Consider the following 20,130-nt stretch of genomic DNA (forward strand, 5'->3'; position numbering starts at 1 on the left):
ATTACTTTTTTGCATGCTCTTGTCAAAGTGAAGTGCGCAGCTTGCGGGGGATAAACGGTTGCTCGCGTAAGCACTCGTTGAAATTGCAGAAGGTATACAAGGATAATTAGCGCTAACAAGCGCATGATTACCACATGTGACAATTCATCTAACTCTCAGGCTCTGTTCAAATGAAGCACATACTTATATCTCCTGACGGGGGGCGCTCTCTTTTTTCTGCTATCAACAAGTTGCAGTGCTGCCATCTCACTCCCTAGGAATAAAGAACTGCAAATACTTCGCACTTTCCGCGCTTCTTCAGTGACGAACTTTCATGCGTCGTTCATAGTCGTAGCTCAATCAGGACTCGCGCACGGAGGGCACTTTCGTCACCCGGCCAGTCATTGGGCCACAGTCGTAAATTGCGTTTATTGCCCACCACGACGAGCGCTGCAGTCGTTAAATAAAATGCGCTGCTGTCTAGATCGAACCTTTCAGATTCATGTTGCACAACCTTTATGCCAGTATGGGATACAACGAACCAAGTGTGAGCGCTTTATCACGTTGCGAATATTATGCCACATGATGACGGTACGGCAGACAGAAACAAGCCGAGTCAGTAGTCGAGCCTCTTTTCGCTGGGCTCTCGCCGTGTGCGCATTCAAACCTACTTTTCTTGGCGTCGTTTGAACCACAAGTGCCACAGGCTTCATTTACTCGCGCTTTCAGTGCATTATGAAAATGGTGATACCATAAAAGAATTGGCGCGACATAAAACAGGACTGAATTCTGAGAACAAATCGAGATAGAATGAGACGCTGATAGTTTGAAGCTTGTAGTGCATCAAGCAGGCTGTAAGGTGTCATTTATATTGATCCGCTGTTACAAATACAGTATAGTGAGCATCAACACGCAATTTGAACACGCTTACACCTTTGGCAATGCTTATCAAATTCCATCCTGACCATGCGCAGAAGAAGCTCACTAAAGAAAGGTTTTCATTTATTGGTTGTTTCATGGCGGCAGTCATATCTGTTTCTATTGCGTAAGGAAGGCAAAAAAGGCACCGCAGGCACATGTGAGGGTCGCAAAGGGTCGTGTTCCCCAACCGGCGGCTCGTCGCCTTCTTCCGGCGTACTGCGGAAAGTGACGCTCGTAACATCAAGTCCGAAAAGCAAGCAGACTCAATTATAGAGAGATTTAGCAGAGCGTTTACGGTCCGCTCCGCTCAGACCGGAATGTCACAACAATTGGCACGCAGCCGGTCAGAAAAGCGCTACTGGGAACACTGACGCGCGTGCGCACAGCACACATAGCGGCAGCGGAACGTGGGACGCTGACCACGTTCCGCTAGGAAACTGATTTAGCGGTGCGTCAGGAAACGTGTAGTTGCTTTCGTAATCGTTTTACCGCCAAGCTGAGAGCACGTCAGTGGCATCTCTGGAAGACGCTCTTGTTAGATAAGCGAAATCAATGCATTCTGTGCAGCCACCGGTGCGCGTGAAACGTGTGCGGAGCGGAGCGCAAGCAAACGCTCTGCTAAAACTGTCTTATATCTTTTACGTGTAGCTTTGTCCACGAGAACGGTTAGGCAGATGGCAGAAAAAACTGCGCTACACTCAACAAGAATGATTCGCATTTAAGTGCAGGTGCGCCATGGCATCCCTGATTCCTTTATCGTGTAGCCGTAAGTGTTGCTGGGACTGCTGACCAGCGAATTCCTTGACGCATCGATCATTAAGTAACCGCTATCTATATTGTGCTCAGAAAGATCTGCACTTGGCGCATGATTATCAAGAAAGGCAGCAGCGCAGCTGACGCGATTTGCAAATCAGACGATCTTATGCAAACGATGCTGCACAGGTTGCAGGTCCATTACTGGCCTCCTTGGCTTTCCTTGGTTACTGCAACACTCCTAGAAGTAAACGGAGAACTGCTCCTAATACACAGACAGGCTACAGTTGCAGCAACACTGGAAACATTTTTACGCTTTGAAAAACCTCAGTCAGGCATTAGCACATTTACGTGAAAGCAATTCGCGGCTTCTGTTATCGTAGACCCATGTTGACCATTTGAGCAAACAGATGAAAAGAGAATTGCCGTTTTTTTTTTTACTAAAGTTTCTTGGTCTACTGAAGTTGGTTCACATACTTCCAGGGAAATACAGATGTACATTCCGCTTTTTGCATTAGAAGCTGCGTCGTCTTGTCTTGAGATGCGTGTTCATTCACGAGCTTCGACTTCGGGTGAAGATCCAAGTTTTGAAAAATGCGCATGTGTGCGTTCGCTCACGCAGTGGAACAAGCAGGGTTTATTCCATAGTGTTTCCTACAATAATACTAGGGGGTACTCTGGCGCTGAATTTGTTGAACCGAGAACTTGTTGAACCGCCATCGCAATCAGGGGAAATACGGCGGATTGTCTGATCTTCGTGCTTTTTGTTCCATACGTTCTTGCGGATTCGTTTATTTCGCTTCCTGTCCATTCATTATCGTGAATTACTGAGCAATCTATGCTTTTCTAAGTGGAGAAGACGCCGCGAGCGCACACAATTGCTACTCCCTGCAACAGTTTAGCTTGTAAAGGTGGCCCAATAAAAACGCGCGAAGTGTCTTAAGGCACTAGTTTGCGCGCGATAAATTCATGTTGATGCGTGAATCCATGGCGTGATCGTTTCCAAAACAAGTACCATGCATTCAACTGTTTATCACGCTGTATATTGTTGCAAATAGCGAGTTTACAAAGTTACGAAGCCGTTTCAAGCCAGAAGGACGAAGTCTTGGCAAATCCATGCACTTCCCATAATTCCCATGCTGGTTGAACTGCCCCCATTGCAGCTTCCGTAGACGCTAGCACTAAAGTTCCCTATGGTAGTTTTGTATGAAACTATTGCTTATTTGTTACTTATGTAGACCTTACCAGGCATTTTGTGACAATGGATTGGCGTTGTGTCTTCGAAAGCGGATTCCTAGCACGATATGGACAACCAAGGACCACACGAAACTAATGCGAATACTTGAGAAAAAGTTGCTTTAAAGCTGACGTGCTGCAACCCGATGTTCAATTATCGAGCAAATGGTTCAGGGTAGGCTGTCCTCCCTTTTTTTTTAAATGAAAGCAACGTTTCCAATTCAAGACGCAGTGTTAGCAGGCATGGCTACTGCGAAGAGTACGCTTCTAAAAGTTATTTGAGAAATGTAGAGTGTTGTGTAAAAGTACCCAGGGATAAGATTCATCAGAAAGGCTGGCCAACGTTACAATAGGAGGACTTATCTTCGTCATATGCGGTTTTTTCATTGTTTTGAATTCTGATTTTAACAGTTTAGTTGGGTGGCGTCAGGGTAGTCATTGTAGGTTGTACCTGGTTGTAAAGGGATTGACTGAAAAAAATCGAGCGCTGTGGCTTGATTCCAAAAGGACGAGACGAGAGTAGAAGACTGGGAAGGCAGCGTAAAGAAAGGAAGAAATAAAAAAAAATGGACGTATGAGGGTATAGGGGGGCGTAAAGGTGAGGAAACCTTCAGAGAACAGAACAGAAGCCGTGGGTGTCGTAGGCGGCATGCGTTCGTGGTGTTAGAAAAGCTGGTCATATGGTGAGCTTGTCAGTGCGCAAGCAACAAAAAGAAACGTGTTGAACGAATGACTTGAGTGGGGTAGCAGCAGTGCGTCGGGTAAATTTGCTAATATTACGGTGGCGACAGAGTCGGGGTGTAATGGATGGGGTAGAATGGCAGTAGAGAAAAAGAAACAAACCTTGTCGACTTTCGTCTATAGACAGTTTGTAGACGTTTTATCAACAAAAGACCAAATGTATAGAACGGCAAGGTCGTATACAGGAATGTCCCTAGACTTTCTGTAGGCAGTCGAGTCATAATTGTATGGACAACAGAGTAGCAAGAATATTGAGTGACGAAATACCCTTTATTGGGCGAAACGGAACCGACAAATGAACATATACTTGGGCAGAAAGATGGTGCACATGGGTCGAACACCCACGACGTGGTTTGTGTTTAATGAGCGCCGGTTATTCCCACGTGACTCAACGAAGATTCAATAGTCATCGCTGGAGCTTGCACGCCTTTAAGAATGCACATCTCTATTCGCGTCGCGCGTACAACTTTATCACAAGAGGTTCGACTACAACGTACACAAAAGAGACAACCGCCGAGAAAGTTGGAGAATGTTCTGATACATGCAGGCGTGTCATGCGCTGATCAGTTACTCAACATTTGCTAGCAGTTCAAACGTGTTCAAAATAAAGAGATACAAGTACGCGCGCCAATATGCATAAAACCTGAATCTTACTTGTCATCTCTTTGCTTGCACGGATGCTTTTGTCATATCAGACTAAAATGATTTTACAGCTCTAAGCAGAGAGGACGCCTTGTCAAAATATTCGACTTTCTGAGGGATAAAATGAGCCATTCAAAACCTGACAGAGGTTCTGCCCCAATGAAACAAGAATAATTAAACATTTTAAAGAAGGAGAACTTATCACACAGTGAAGCTCCAAACTATTTGAATTTTATAGTCACTACTGTCATCAGCTTAGTTTATGGCATAAAACAAAGATCTTCGGTAACAATATAAGAGCCAAAGAGCCAAAACATTGAATGTATTGAGAAAGATATACAAGCAAAATTTTTTTCTATGCAAACAATGGGGATATACACTTTCGTAAAAGGTCCTACAAGTACTGCCGGTCGAAGGCAACAGGGCTGAGGAACACCAAGTAATGTCAAAGATTTCTTTTCAGTTGACAAAAAAAGAGTCCATAATTTTTAAATGCTTCCTAATGAGAGCTGTTTTCTTCTATTCACACAACAGAATCACTAAAAGGAAGGTTAATCCAAAACGATTGCCGAATGCACTACCTTAACTAAATAAGTTGTCGAGGATCTTGTGCGAACACTTCCACCTTGTACTTACACAAAACAAATACTTGCAGCCCATCAGGGTTTGCCTTGAAAAGAGTTTGCTAAAGCTCCGTTCGCGAACATAGTTCTGCAGACAGATAGCGCGGTCCAGGACGTTCGACATCGAAGCACGATAAATACCTGTGGCGACAATGTCTCGTCCACCAACTTCAAGAAACGAGCGTTTAAATCAGCGGTTCTAAATACAAAGAGAAGCCGGTCTCTGCATCCAATGCCTTTAGTTGGTTGCTGGCTCCTGTCAAAGAGTGTCAGTGTTCCAAAAGGACTTCTTGGGCAAGTTGGTGCTTAGATTTCCTAGGTATACTTTGTGGCGCAAAATACATTTCTGTCATCAAACAGTTGGTAGTTTGGCGCTTCACTGTCTCCCTTTCTTCTGTCCCTTTTCAAGAAATGTATTTTGCGCCACAAAGTATACCTAGGAAGTGTCAGTGTTGTTTCCCTGCACGGTTTCACTCTCACGTTGTTATGCAAATACCGCGGGCGATCTGTCTAACTTGGGCAATAGTCAGAGTATAACAGATGCATGTCCCTAGGCGTCATGAGGTGTGTATTCAGTTGAACAGCGTCTTCAAATGAATCTACACATAAGTAGCACGTAAAAATCTGGCACAGGTGTCCGTAAAGGGACTCTTTCACTGCGAAACGAAATCACTCAGACAGTGTTTTATCCCCGTGCATCCTTTGGCGGTGATGACTGAGACGTGAGGTGTCTATGAAGGATTCATCACATGTTTCGCAAACGAAAGCTCCTTCGCTACAATACAACTTGAGATGGCGCTTGAGATCGCCTTTCGCCTTGAATGATTGACAACATTTACGGCAGACATGGGGTCTCTCGTCCGTGTGAGTGAGCTGGTGTCTATGCAGACGCGTCATCCACACGAATGATTTACCACATGTTCTGCAAGAGTGGAGTTTCTCGCCAGTGTGCAAGCGTTTATGGGCAGCTAGGTAATTAGAACGCCGAAACGATTTACCACACCTTTCGCAAGTGTACGGTTTCTCGCCAGTATGCGCGCGAATGTGGATATCTACAGAATTAGGATACCGGAACGATTTCTCACACAGTTGGCCCTTGTAGGGTCTCTCGTCTGTGTGTGTGCGCTTATGGACATCTAGGCGATCAGCCAGGTGGAGTAATTTACCGCAGTTTTCGCATTTGTGGTTTTCGACAGTGCGGGTGCGGCAGTGTTCTACAAACTTAGACATCTTCACAGACGATTGATCCCATGCTTTGCAAAAGTGGGCTGTGTCGCCCGTTTGTTGGTTGTCGGGCCCGTGTAAGGCATCTCGCCTGCTCGTTGTATTGGCACAGACATCGTAAAACCCTTGCTGTCCCCTTCCTCCGGTTCCAGTAGCATTCCTGCAAGTAGACGGACACAGGAGCTCAATATCGCCGGCTCTTGTTACGGGAGAAGAAAAAACACATTTTGCCAAATGAGAGGTTGACAAAATAAATCGCGCTTTATTGCTAAGGCGACTAGCTGAACCCGAGCGCTAACTTGCTGCATTTAATCTTGGCGCTTGAGTTGGACTCTTGTTTGACATAAAGTGAACGTTGCTGCTTTTTATGGTCATTGTTTCTAAATTTGAAAAAAAAAGCATCTTCGTTAGAGCTGCAAGCAATACGAAATTAGCTTGCCTTAATACATCATGTATAGCCTACCTAAATGAAGTGATGGTAAGCAGAGATGTCTTGCAGCGAGTTTCAATGAAGAAACATAACCGGTTTATATATTTAAAATATATGTGTATTTAACACGCTCACAAAGCGCTTTCAGGCGAAAAGTCCTAAAAATGTTTCTCGGAAGTGAGACATTCGAGATTGAAAAAGACTATTCTGCATCAGTTAGAATGCTTCTACGTTTTTAGGACGCCTTGTATATTAGGAAGAGTAAAAAAGTTCGGCAGCGTGTTACACTTCTGTAAGACTTGAAGGCGAAAGCTCGCTGCCCACGTGGTAGTGCATTAAGTTATGTGATCGGAGGGGTGAGACGTTTGAAAGCGTAGCGAGCCGCATTGTGAAAGAAACGTATGACGCAGTACGTCGACCCCCTAAACCACACATGCTTGAACCTAATGCAATAGCTAAATGTCCTTTCGTTCTTCCTTTCCTTCTCTCTTTCGTTCCTTCCTTCGTTCCTTCCTTCGTCCTTTCTTTCGTTTGTTCATTCATTACCAGCCATTACGTCATTGCTTGTTTACGGGGTATGAACCATTCCTTATGGTATCTTTTGTCTGTGCACTAGAGCCGCTTTTTCCGGGTAGGAACCATTACATAGAGCTACTCAAGGCTTTCGCCTTAGTAACTGAAAATGGCGCAAAGAGCGCATTCACGTTATTCCTGACAAGTATGTACGTGGACTGACTCCTCCACGGACATTTTATGCCATAACTGAATCTCTGCCGGTCGAACACGAAGAGCAAAATTCCAGCTTCAAATTATTCTGATGTCCTTGTATGAAGTAATTTAACATTCGACTCGAATTTGATCATTAAATCATTCCTGCTGAAGGCATTGAGCTGCCGATGAGCAGATAATCTATTCCCGCATACGCAGTGAGCACAAATGCCTCCTATCATTCAGTGTTTTCACGCACAGTCGAGGAAATATGCTGCTGAGGAAGTTAGTTTTCTGCTTCTTCATCTCCTTGTGAAAATATGCATTAAAGCGTTCAGTGCAGCCTACGTTGATAGAATTTAAGTAAACTTTAGTTCTCACTTCCGTCCATGCTCGACAGCATTTTTTTCAGCGAGTTAACGAAGTTTGCAAGCGTTGAGTTAAGTCATTGTTGGTACGACATCTTTTCTACTGTTTATAGGAGAAAAAATATATAAAATGGGCTGTATTGCAGAGATGCCTGCGCCCAGTGTTTGCTTTCCATCTTGTCTGTTGCTCTTTTCAAATGCCTGCGCTAAGCACAAGATGAACATGGTTCGCTATTCTACTAATGTGCTGTTTACTTGTTTACCTATACCTATTCTTGTTACTGTTGCTCACATGAGTCATGCAATGTTACGGCGTGGTTCAATTCCTCTCGTATTAACTTTTAGATCTTTTCAGATCATACCAGCTTGGCTGGTATCGAGACCGGATTATGTAATGAAGAAATTAGAGCTATATAAGGAAGTAAGTAAATAAGCAATAAATAAATAAATAAATAAATAAATAAATAAATAATAGGGAAGGTGATTAACATGCCACAACAGAGGCAGTATCGTTTTCTGAGAACACGCGCAGGTCTAAGAACATAATTCTTGATTGTTTTGCGCACACATTTTAATGAAATTGTTTCATTTAATTCAACTATTTAAATTCCAGCAACTGCATAGATCATAATTTCCAGATGTGTTTTTATCATGTAAACATTCTGAAATCGCTAAATGAAGGAAAAACAGAAGCATAAAATTTACTAATTTAACTTCCAGAACGTGGTATTTAACTTCAACGAAGTTGTATTAGCTGCACATCTTGGAGAATCCTGAGGGGAAACTTTTTTTTACAACCCTTTGTGGATGCCTGAAACTGTTAAACCTTGTGCAATGATTTCCAACGTATGTACTCATAAAAAAGCATATTTGAGAGTGCTGTGTTAAACACATATATTTTGCCCTTTACATGATGTGTTTGGTGCATTTGATAGAACCATTACATTGCTTTTATTTTGGTGTTATAAAGTTGTCATTCTGATGCTTGAGTTTCTCACTTTATTCGTGAGTATATATGACGAGCAAAAATGCAATTTCTACAACTATACTATTAGAACATTATTTTTTAAATGCCACAAACTTCCCCGATGTTCGTGCAGTGCGTTGCCGAGAAAACTGATTTCTCCTTTCCTATGCACCTGGGTAGTTGATCCTGAGCTAAAGATTGCTGTTTACTCCAGTGCCATACTGTTTGAACAGCAGTCGATATTTGGCATTTGAATGGTCAGAACTTCAATCCCTCGCAAAAGTTCGTCATTGTAAGCATATTTGAGCTATAGACAGAATTGCCTGTCGTCTCAGTGATCGAGTTGCTCAATCGAAAGGAGTTCTTGCAAATGTTGGGCTCACAGTGCTTCGTTTCCCAATATGCCCGATGCTTCCTGCGTGCCCGCGCGGCTTCTGCTGGCCACTGCGTCACCGCTTCCACAGCCACTGCTGCTGCTGTGGACCGGTAGTGTGAAACCGGCGCTTCCGTTTCCAGTATTGTCTGCATGCCCTGAAACCAGAGGTGCCAATTCCCCACAGTGCCAGATGTTACGAGGCTGGAGCATTCCGTGATATGAACGCGCAGGAACAAAGAATTAACCTTGACAAGACTGCACTCTTGAGAAGTGATCACCCGCCGTGGTTGCTCAGTGGCTATGGTGTTCGGCTGCTGAGCACGAGGTGGCGGGATCAAATCCCGGTCACGGCGGCCGCATTTCGATGGGGGCGAAATGCGAAAACACCCGTGTGCTTTGATTTAGGTGCACGTTAAAGAACCCCAGGTGGTCAAAATTTCCGGAGTCCTCCACTACGGCGTGCCTCATAATCAGAAAGTGGTTTTGGCACGTAAAACCCCAAATATTATTATTATTATTGAGAAGTGATCCTCAAAGTTTAAGCAACAAAATCCTGAAAAAAAACCAACGTAGTGTGAACGAAGAAGACAAACGGGTTTTGAAAGTTATTAATTGTTGATTTCTGGGTGCTTTCTGCCTAAACGGGAGCTTGGTTGATCTTGCAATGCTTGGTGATTTGCTCGCTTCTTTTCGCGCACTGATAATGCAATGGCTCTGTGATAAGCGACTCTGCGTCAGACGTTGATGCTGCATGACATACAACCAGATATGACATGCACGCACGGACCAATCACTACATACTAGTTTGCTGCTATTAAAATTTCATGATGGTGAGCTCACAAGGTTCTGTCCTATTAAATTGTACTCGTATTGGCAAGTCATTCTCAAAGATTTTCTCACCTAATGCGGAAGCTTTTCGGAATATTAATTTCTCTAAGGCATAGGTGAAATCAGAGCAAGCTGTCGATCGTTAAGCTTTCAAACCGCTCGAATAATGGTCGGTTAAAAAAAAATCAGTTCACCCCAAGAAGCGGTGACACGTTCACGAAAGAAGAAGTTGTTATGCACATGGACAAGAAAAGAGTCAGGAAGGAATACCTGTGGGAGTTATCTAAGTATGCGTAAGCATTTTGCCAATTGCTGATATCCACGGCGGCCTGGTGTCATTAACATATTTATGAAACTTGATCGGGCGAGTAGAAACGACAGTTATGCTGCGGCAGGAAATAGTGCAGACGGTGCTGCAAAGAGCAATGTCAATTACGCAAGCAGAGTTGTGCAGGTGGTGGCAACAGGGTCACTGATGACGTTACAATCATTAAAATTGTTATCGCTCTTTATCGCCTTATCCATCTGCGTCCAACCTTTATGAGCAGCGACGAAACGTACACGGCCGGAGCCCCGCCACGCACACCGACAAAGAGTACCGAATGCTGATAGCTTCGCGCGCTGTGTTCTCGCCGCTTACTGATCGTTTAAGAGACACACTGGTCCATACCTTGAAAGTGATGTGTGAACGTTGCTGAGTGCGGCGTGCGCTGAGAACTCCATGACCGCTGTGGTCTGATCGCATCGTTAGCGCTGAAACGAGAGACAGCACGAAAGGCAATTTGGGACGGACCGACGGTTTTTCTCGATGGATGAGCATAGAAATGCTTACGGTACAAAAAATGTGTGCTTATGCGGATTGCTCTAAAAAGAGTAGTGTTTTATGACAGACTTTTCTGAGTTCGCCGGATCGAATCTCGGCCACGGCGGCCGCATTTCGACGGGGGCGAAATGCAAAATCACCCGTGTACTTAGATTAAGGTGCGCGTTAAAGAACATCAGGAGGTTCAGATTTTATGATACGCTTGAGCAGAAATTATGCACAAGATTAATGGGTAGTGTATAGGTACTCAAGGGAGTTACAGAGAGAAACGGGTATTAAAACGTAATGTCCGCTAAGTGCTAGGGTTATACAATCCTATGTAGTGTGTATTTATGTTTCTATTATGAGGTTTATGGAAAACAATGAAGTCATTTGTACTCTGGAAATAAATCGTTGTACTATATTCAACCTGTGCCGATAATGAAATTGACACAACATCACAGTTTGTACAAATCGTGAACTGCAATGACGAAACACGCTTTCAAGATGCAAGAAGTCGGGAAACTGGCACGTGACTCATGCACCGAATGTTTCAAAGAGCTGGGTGTCTTCAGTGATAAAAGTAGCCTTGCGATAGCGGTTGATTTTTTTAGCCGGAAGAAGAGTGGTCTAATGACTAGAGCACCAGGCTGCTGTGCTCAACGGTGGAGGAGTGACTGAAAAAGACGCCGGACAAGAACGGACGTGATATCCCTACCTACCGACGTACCGAACTACGACAATTTGCTTATAGTCGGCCACAACCAAAGAATAAAAGGTTATGTGTACGCTGTCCAACTCATACAAAAATTCCATGGTATCGCCATCCAATTAGGTTTGCTTCTTTCGGTGACGTGAAACGGCCCTGAAAGCTCAAAACAACTCTTCGTAGAGAGGTATCGGTGCCATTGTTGGTACAATAAATTTTGTTTGTTCTGTTAAATTTGATGAATGATCCTGATATCAGCGCTCAGCCAAAGGTAATAGTTTAACTTGTAGCAGCAAGTTTTTGTTCTTCCATTAGCCTTAAATTTTCGTTAGCAGAGCAGAATAATTAACCTGTGAGCGCTATCCAGGTTGCTTGGTTCTGTTTCAGAGGTCATCTGCAGACGCACTGCGCTTTTCTTAGTCGCGATTACATTATTCTCTGGTTGTGACGGACTATGGAATTAGGCCAAGAATGCTTAGCAACATGTAATAGCCAGAACGAACAAATGTTTCAATCGAACGAATAATGGAAACGCGCACGATAGTCAATTCCTCAGCGACACCTTATCCTCTACATTCGGAATAGGAAACCTGCTCTGTCAACCAAGCTCCGATGCCGCGACAAGCCGCAATATTTTGGTGCCACATGGACGAACTTTCTCCGAGTCTGCCTGCAATTCACACACAAATTTCCATGTAACGACGGTACACGATAGTGAAGTGGAACACAATGGCATATTTAAACCGGAAAATTGTAGTCACTCCCAGTAATGATTCTTGCCAACAAAGATTCCCTTTTCATTGCTGTACGATACTGTGAAGCGGATGTACTGGAGACTGCATGGCGCCTTTAAAATAATGACGGCTTGCCACGCATTGGATTAATGGGGACGAACTGAAGCACATCGAAAACGTAGATTCGATCCGAATATTACCTGCGCTACTTCAAATGACAAAAGTCATTAGATAATTTCAGTCTTTTCTCAAAAACTTGGAGATTTACTCAAAATATTAGCGGTGGTTTCGAGCAGGGGAACTCGGGTACATTGCTTCACTTGGTCATTCGTGCTAAAATGCCCTTTTATAATTTAAAACTTTTTTATTTGCATCTAAAAGTGTCTCTTCTTTCTGTTCCGGTGAAATAAAATAATTAGATGCGTACGCCTTCCTGCGCTGTCAACTTAGACCGCATTTATTTCTCCCTAGACATGGAAAGAAAGAAAGTGAGATAGCAAAGTCCTCACAAAATATCAGATGACTCGATTTTAATCTTGCCAAATGACAAGTATAAAGAGGTGTCGGCTGTGATGGGATCTATGAACGGTAACAACGGCGCGAAACTGTTTCGAACGGCTTCGTGACTTAACTAGTTATTTTCAACAATGCTCTGCGTAATACATAATTGAGTCATCATCATCACTATCATCAGCGTGGCTACGCCCACTGCAGCGCATATGACTGCGATACTTCTACAACTACCCGGTCATGTGCTAATTGTGGCCATGTTGTCCCTGCAAACTTCCTATTCTCATCCGTCCATGTAACTTTCTGCCGCCCCCTACTACGCTTCCCTTCTCACGCAATATAGTCCGTAACCTTTAATGACCATCAGTTATCTTCCCCCCCCCTCATTACATGTCCTACCCATGCCCATTTGTTTTACTTGATTTCAACTACGATGTCATTAACTCCCGTTGGTTCCCTTACCCAATCTGCTCTTTTCTTATACCTTAACATAACACGCATTACTTTTTTCATAGCTAATTGCGTCATCGTCAAATTAAAGAGAACCCTTTTCGTAAGCCGCCAGGTTTCTGCCCCGTAGGTGAGTACTGGGAAGACATAGCTGTTATACACTTTCGTCTAGAGGAATAGTGGCAACCTGCTCTTCATGATCTGAGAATGTCTGCGAAACGCACCCTAGCCCATTCTTATTCTGTTTATTACAGTCTCACGATCCGGATCCGCGGTCACTACCTGGCCTAAGTAGACGCATTCGCTTACCACTTCCAGTGCCTCGCTACCTACCGTAAACTGCTGTTCTCTTCCGAGACTGTTAAACATCACTTTAGTTTTCTGCAGAATATTCTTTAGACCCACGCTGCTTTGCCTGTCCAGGTCACTGAGCGTGCATTGAAATTGGTCCCCTGAGTTACTAAGCAAGGCAATATCATCAGCGAATCCCAAGTTACTAAGTTATTCTCCCTTAACTCTTATCCAAAATTCTTCCAAACCCAGGTCTTTGAATACCTCCTGTAAATAGGCTGAGAATAGCACTGGAGAAATAGTATCTACCTGCCTCATGCCCTTCTTTATATGGATTTTTTGCTTTCTTTATCGAGCACTACAGTGGCTGTGGATCCGCTATAGATATCTTTCAGTATTTGTACATACGGCTCGTTTACACCATGCTTCCGAAATGCCTGCATGGGTGCTAAGGTTTCGACTGAATCAAACGCTTTCTCGTAATGAATGAAAACTATATATAAGGGTTGGTTATATTCCGCACATTTCTCTATCACCTCATTGATATTGTGAATGTAGTCTATTGTTGAGTAGCCTTTACGAAATCCTGCCTGGTCCTTTGGTTGACAGAAGTCTAAGTGTTCCTAATTCTATTTGCGATTACCTTAGTAAATACTTTCTAGGCAACGGACAGTAAGCTGATCGGTCTATAATTTTTCAAGTCATTGGCGTCCTCTTTCTTATACATTAAGATTATGTTGGCGTTCCTTGAAGATTCCGGTATGCTAGAGGTCATGAGGCATTGCGTATACAGGGTGGCCAGTTTTTCTAGAACCATCTGCCCACTATGCTTCAACAAATCTGCTATTACCTGATTCCCACCCCGTCCAGCTGCCGTCTCCCAATGCATAGCTCCCAGGGCTATCGTTGCTTCTTCCGGCCTTACTTGTGGGATGTCAAAATACTCTAGACTATTTCCTCTTCCATTATTGTCGTGGGTGCCACTGGTACTGTATAAATCCTTATATAACCCCTCAGCCATTTTAACTATTTTATCCATAATTGTAATGATACTGCCGCCTTTGTCTCTTAACGCATACATCTGATTCATGCCATTCCTAGTTTCCTCTGCACTGCCTTTAGGCTTCCTCCGTTCCTCAGAGCAGGCTCAATTCTATCCACAGTATACTTCGTTATGTCAGCACAGAGGTCCGATTTTGAAACTATTACGCCACGGACGCATGCATGGACAAGCGATGTGAAACACCTTTATATATTTATCGCGGGGAAGCCAGTGCCTTGAGACGCTCGGCGCGTTTTGATTTGGCCACCTCGACAAGCTCAGTCGTTTCCATTAGTAGCGACTGTATGTGTTTGGAGCGTATTCTGCACTTCGAAGTGTATAGATTGCTCTAAAATTTACGACAATGGAGGCAGACAAAGCTTAACGGATCCACAACAACGTCTGAATAGTCAAACAAATATATGTACTTCCCATCATTCCGATGGTGGCTCAACGATTGCAGCGCCCGAGTACTCTGAAGTGTATTGTAGGAAACCCTATGCTTTCTGGTCTGTCCGTGTCGTGTCACTCTCTCGCAAGCAGAAAGTATGTTAAGGCCAGCTCCGCCTCCCGAATGCTCAAAACTGCTGACGCAGTTCCTGTTTCAGACATCACAGCTACCTATCCCCTTGAACATTTAGAGGGTGCAGGCATAGTTACACCACGGTAAGCATTTCCTCTTGTCTTGAAGTTGTTTTGCAATGAAACGTTTCTTAAAGTGGGCTTACCTTGCGCCATATTCTAAAATGGCTGATGCTTCCACCAAGCCAACGCGGCTTGTGCTGGGCTGCGCGTGATAGATGCTGTTGCTGGAGCCCAGGGGTCGGTAACAAGTGCTACGACTGTACGAGACACCTGTATTGCATGAAAGTGCATAAAAGGTGTTTATTCGTAACTGTTAAAGACCAACCAATAAGAAAAAAAGAACATTTCTTTTTTTATGGTTGAGGCTAGAAGATGTTAGTGGTGGAGGAGTGGAAGAGTGTTTGTGCACGCGGTGCTATTTTATTTTCTAATACTCGGTCTTGAATACATACAAGAACTTCGTAGCAATGAGGAAGCTGATTACTATCAGGATTGTTCAATGTTGGCTTCTTCGGAAAATTATTACACTCCATCTCCTACCGCGGACAGAACACGATAATTTTCGAAGCGAAAATGAACGTGTCGATATCTTGAGCGCGCAAGCCTTGACCCAACATATTTGCTGCATCATGCAGTAATAGACGCATTAGATGCTTCACAAAGTTATTGCTTTTTGTTCATCTATTACGAGCAGGAGACAGCCCGTGTAGACGGACACAGAAAAGGTTACGGGATATATTTCAAACGAGGTACTATAAATTCTTCGAAGCATGCCCAGAAATTGTTGACCTGCGATGGCACATGTAGGGTCCATTATGAAAGTGATGCGGACGATATTAATATGACGCGACTATTCATGGCAGCGCGGTAAAACAGGTCCAGAAATGAGGCATGGATTCTGCCCTAAACATGTCCACATTTGCGGCACATGGGATATACACCGAGGATATGCAAATGCGGAAGGTCTGCAGGAAGCTTGTGCGGAAAGGGCTGATTGAAGATCAGAAAGAACTGAGTTTTGCACGGTCGAGAATTCTTGGATTAGATGCAAAAGGAGCCGGACTTTAACTCTGTCTTAGCCAGAGATGCATCCTGAATGCCCGAGTACGAGCCAGAATTGAAAAGTCCGAGCAGCGAGTGGGGCACAATATCATTGGCTTCTTATGTACCAGTTTCTTCCGTTCTCTCAAGTCTAGGCTAATTCGAGATTTTACCGTTCTATGGTCACTGCAGCTCACCTTGCTTAGCACGTCCAGCTTTTGTATGATACCAGGGTTAGCGAATATTATGAAGTCTATTTCATTTCTAGTCTCGCCATTCGGCTTCCTCCACGTCCACTTTCGGTTATCCCGCTTGCGGAAGAAGGTATTCGTTATGCCCATATTATTCTGTTCTGCAAACTCTACTATTAGGTCACCCCTGTGATTCCTAGAACCTATACCATATTCGCCCACTGACTTGTCTCCAGCCTGCTTCTTGCTTCGGGCTCCTCCGCGTCCACTTTCCGTAATATTTGAGACTATATTATAGCACTGATGGGAAGTACTAGGTAAGGGCAAGAAGCACAGCACAGTTTAATTCATCATGCAGTTGAACAGTTCAATGCACAATAAGCAGCCCTAAGAAAAAAAAGAACCTTGCTTCTAATGGCAAAGCTTAAGGAGCCGTGTTGTTTTTTAGCGACGTCGACACAATAGCAAACTGAGAATCCCTGCTACGCAGCTGTGACTAACACCCCTCCCATAAACAGAAAATGTCTCCTGGTGCTTGTTGCATCGTGCCTCTTTTTGCCCCATCCTCTACCTGAGCGCACGTATTGGTTTCGTACCCCTCCTAATCGTACGTCAGGGATTGCTCACGGATAATCCGCGAACTGTCCTCAGCAGGAGTACAGTACTGTACCGGCGCGAGTAGCGTTATCGCCACAGCGATTCACCCATCATATTGTAACGATGTTAGTAAAAGAACGATATTTATTAAAGGCGAACTTGTGCCCACTAGTAAAAGTCACTGCGGTCGTGAAGAATATCCGCGGCAGTCGCATTCTCAAACTGGGCTCGAACCGTCTTCCTCTTCGCCTCGCGTGACACCTTGTGCGCGTGGCGCATGCGAGCCGAGTCCAACTGGCTGCCCGTGCCACGAAGATCGCTGCCTATGGTTGCTGAACACCACCACTGTACGGCGTGCACGGTGCCCAATGCAAAGGGCGCGCAACTTAAATGTCACCAAGTTGGTCGTGGCATTATCCCCCTCCTTACCGCATCGGCCCGATGCGTGAGAGGAAGTAGGGGTTCCTGTGGGCTCTCACGTTTTTTTTGTTGTTGTTGTTGTTCATGACCTCTCCTGGTAGGGTTTCATGCGGACAACATGCACAACTTCCGTGGAGTTGCGCCGTCTGGGGCTCTCGTGTCCAGCGGATTTGACTTCGTAAGTGACGTCGCTTATGCGACGAAGTATTTCGTAGGGGCCGAAGTATCGGCACAGAAGCTTTTCAGACAGTCCACGGCGTCGCACTGGGGTCCATACCCACACCTTGTCACCGGGCTGGTAATGAGCTTCACTACGGCGCTGGTTGTACCGGTTGGAGTCGATGCGTTGTTGGCGGCGTATTCGGTACCTTGCCATCTGTCGTGCCTCCTCGGCTCGTTGCAAGAAATCATCTAGGTCAGATGAGTTATGGTTTTCTTCATCTAACGGCAACATAGCATCCAAAGTTGAGGTTACTGCTCGGCCGAATACAAGTTCAAACGGGGTGACTCGTGTTGTTTCCTGAACGGCCGTATTATATGCGAAGGTGATGTATGGCAAAATTTCGTCCCACAGCCTATGTTCAACGTCGACATACATCGAAAGCATGTCGGTCAGTGTTCTGTTGAGGCGTTCAGTTAAACCGTTTGTCTGCGGGTGGTACGCCGTAGTTTTCCTATGATCAGTATGTGTCATTTGCAACAAGCATTTCATTAGGTCCGCAGTAAAGGCCGTTCCACGATCGGTAATAACAACTGTGGGAGCGCCATGCCTGAGCACGATATTGTGGACAAAGAATTTTGCAACCTCGACAGCCGTTGCATTGTACAGGGAATCAGTTTCTGCGTAACGGGTCAGATAGTCCGTGGCCACAACTATCCACTTTTTGCCTAAAGATGATGTTGGGAAGGGTCCAAGGAGGTCCATACCGACTTGTTGGAATGGGGCTTTTGGTGGCTCTATTGGCTGGAGGAGGCCGGCCGGTTTTACGGATGGAGTCTTGCGCCTTTGACACTCGCGACAAGTCTTGACGTAGTGCTGCACGGATGCTAATAACTTGGGCCAGTAGTATTTCAGACGAATCCTGGCGACTGTACGGCTCACGCCCATGTGTCCAGACGTCGGCTCATCGTGACATGCATGCAAAATTTCGTCTCGCATAGATGTGGGTACGACAAGTAAAAACTTTGTCTCGCTGTTCTCGAAGTTTCTCTTGTAGAGGACACTGCCTCGCAGACAGAACGAAGATAGCCCCCTAGAGAAAATACGCGGGAGTTGAACGTCGAGTCCCTCCAGGCGCTGCATAAGGGGAAGCAATTCCGGGTCATCTCGTTGTTGTTGAGCAATTTGTGACGCGTCAACAATGCCAAGGAACGGGAAATCCTCTTCTTCTGACACAGTTGTCTCGACGGGTGCGCGGGACAAGCAGTCGGCATCGCTGTGTTTCCTCCCGGATCGGTATACGACAGTAATGTCATACTCTTGAAGCCTAAGGCTCCATCTTGCTAGTCGTCCGGATGGATCCTTGAGATTCGCCAGCCAGCAAAGCGAATGGTGATCGCTGACCGCTCTGAATGGTCTACCATAGAGGTAGGGCCGAAATTTACATATTGCCCAAATGACTGCAAGGCATTCTTTCTCGGTTGCGGAGTAGTTTGCCTCTGCTTTCGAGAGCTTACGGCTGGCATAAGCAATTACTTTCTCCTGGCCGTTATTCCACTGCACTAGTATGGCACCGAGGCCGACGTTACTCGCATCGGTATGAACTTCAGTGTCGGCTGTCTCATCAAAATGGGCAAGGATTGGAGAAGCTTGCAGGCGTTTCCTTAACTCGTCAAATGCGTCTTGTTGTTCGCTTTTCCACATGAAAGGTTGATCTTCTCTTGTCAGTATTGTAAGGGGCTCAGCAATGTTTGAGAAGTTTTCCACAAATCTTCTGTAGTATGCGCATAAACCCAGGAAACGTCGCACTGACTTTTTGTCTGTGGGTGTCGGGAACCTCGCAACAGCTGCTGTCTTTTCGGGATCTGGACGAACGCCTGCAGCACTGATAACGTGTCCGAGAAACCGAAGTTCATCGAAGCCGAATTGACATTTTTCCGGCTTAATTGTCAAGTCTGCTGCGCGAATAGCTTCTAATACTAGTCGCAGGCGCTCGAGATGTTGGTCAAATGTGGTGGAAAATACGACCACATCATCCAAATACACTAAGCATGACTGCCATTTCAATCCTGCAAGCACAGAGTCCATCATTCACTGGAAAGTTGCGGGCGCGGAACAGAGGCCGAATGGAAGTGCTTTAAATTCTTAGAGGCCATCAGGGGTTACGAATGCTGTCTTTTCACGGTCCCGTTCATCCAGCTCTATTTGCCAATATCCACTCTTGAGATCCAGGGAGGAGAAAAACTTTGCACATCGGAGCCGATCTAACGTATCGTCGATACGCGGAAGGGGGTACACATCCCGCTTGGTTACGCTGTTCAGTTTACGGTAGTCGACGCAGAATCGAAGTGTGTTATCCTTTTTCTTAACGAGCACTACCGGAGACGCCCATGGACTGCTGGAAGGCTGAATAACGTCATCTGAAAGCATCTCCTCTACTTGCTTCTTGATGATCTCCCTTTCCTTTGGTGAAACTCGATACGGGTGCTGGCATACTGGTCTTGCGGCGTCCTCTGTAATGATTCTGTGCTTCGCAACAGACGTGCGCCGTACCTTCGAGGACGTGGAGAAGCAGTCAGAAAAATCCTTTATCAGGGCATATATCTGTTTCTTTTGGGCTTCCGGGAGTCTCGGGTTGACGGTAATTGATCTGTCGACACTGCAGGTTCCTGGAAGGGCAGTTGACGTAGTTAGGCTGCATAATTCGGTCGCTGCACAGAACTCGCGGAAATAGGCAATAGCTGTTCCTTGTGCGATGTGTTGGAATTCATTACCGAAATTTGTAAGTGCGACATGTGCACG

The 20,130-nt window shown here is 45.0% G+C and overlaps 1 protein-coding gene across 1 annotated transcript; it reads right to left on the bottom strand.

Moving 5' to 3' along the window:
- Positions 1-4,597: 4,597 nt before the first annotated feature.
- Positions 4,598-9,232, bottom strand: LOC129381402 (uncharacterized). The gene is made up of 2 exons (XM_055064230.2): positions 8,976-9,232; positions 4,598-6,279 (listed from the first exon to the last, which is right to left on the bottom strand). The coding sequence occupies exons 1-2, from the start codon at positions 9,176-9,178 to the stop codon at positions 5,565-5,567; spliced, it is 918 nt and encodes a 305-aa protein (XP_054920205.2). The 5' UTR covers positions 9,179-9,232; the 3' UTR covers positions 4,598-5,564.
- Between the last annotated feature and the right edge of the window lie 10,898 nt (positions 9,233-20,130).

Source organism: Dermacentor andersoni, chromosome 11 (assembly GCF_023375885.2).
Source record: "Dermacentor andersoni chromosome 11, qqDerAnde1_hic_scaffold, whole genome shotgun sequence".
NCBI classification, from domain to species: Eukaryota; Metazoa; Arthropoda; class Arachnida; order Ixodida; family Ixodidae; genus Dermacentor; species Dermacentor andersoni.

Bases quoted from the DNA above. Each gene is read 5' to 3' on its own strand.
- LOC129381402 (XM_055064230.2), bottom strand. From the start codon at position 9,178: ATGCTCCAGCCTCGTAACATCTGGCACTGTGGGGAATTGGCACCTCTG. The intron at 6,280-8,975 runs GTGAGCCCAACA...GTCTACTTGCAG, and splicing joins ATATTGGGAAACGAAGCACT to GAATGCTACTGGAACCGGAG.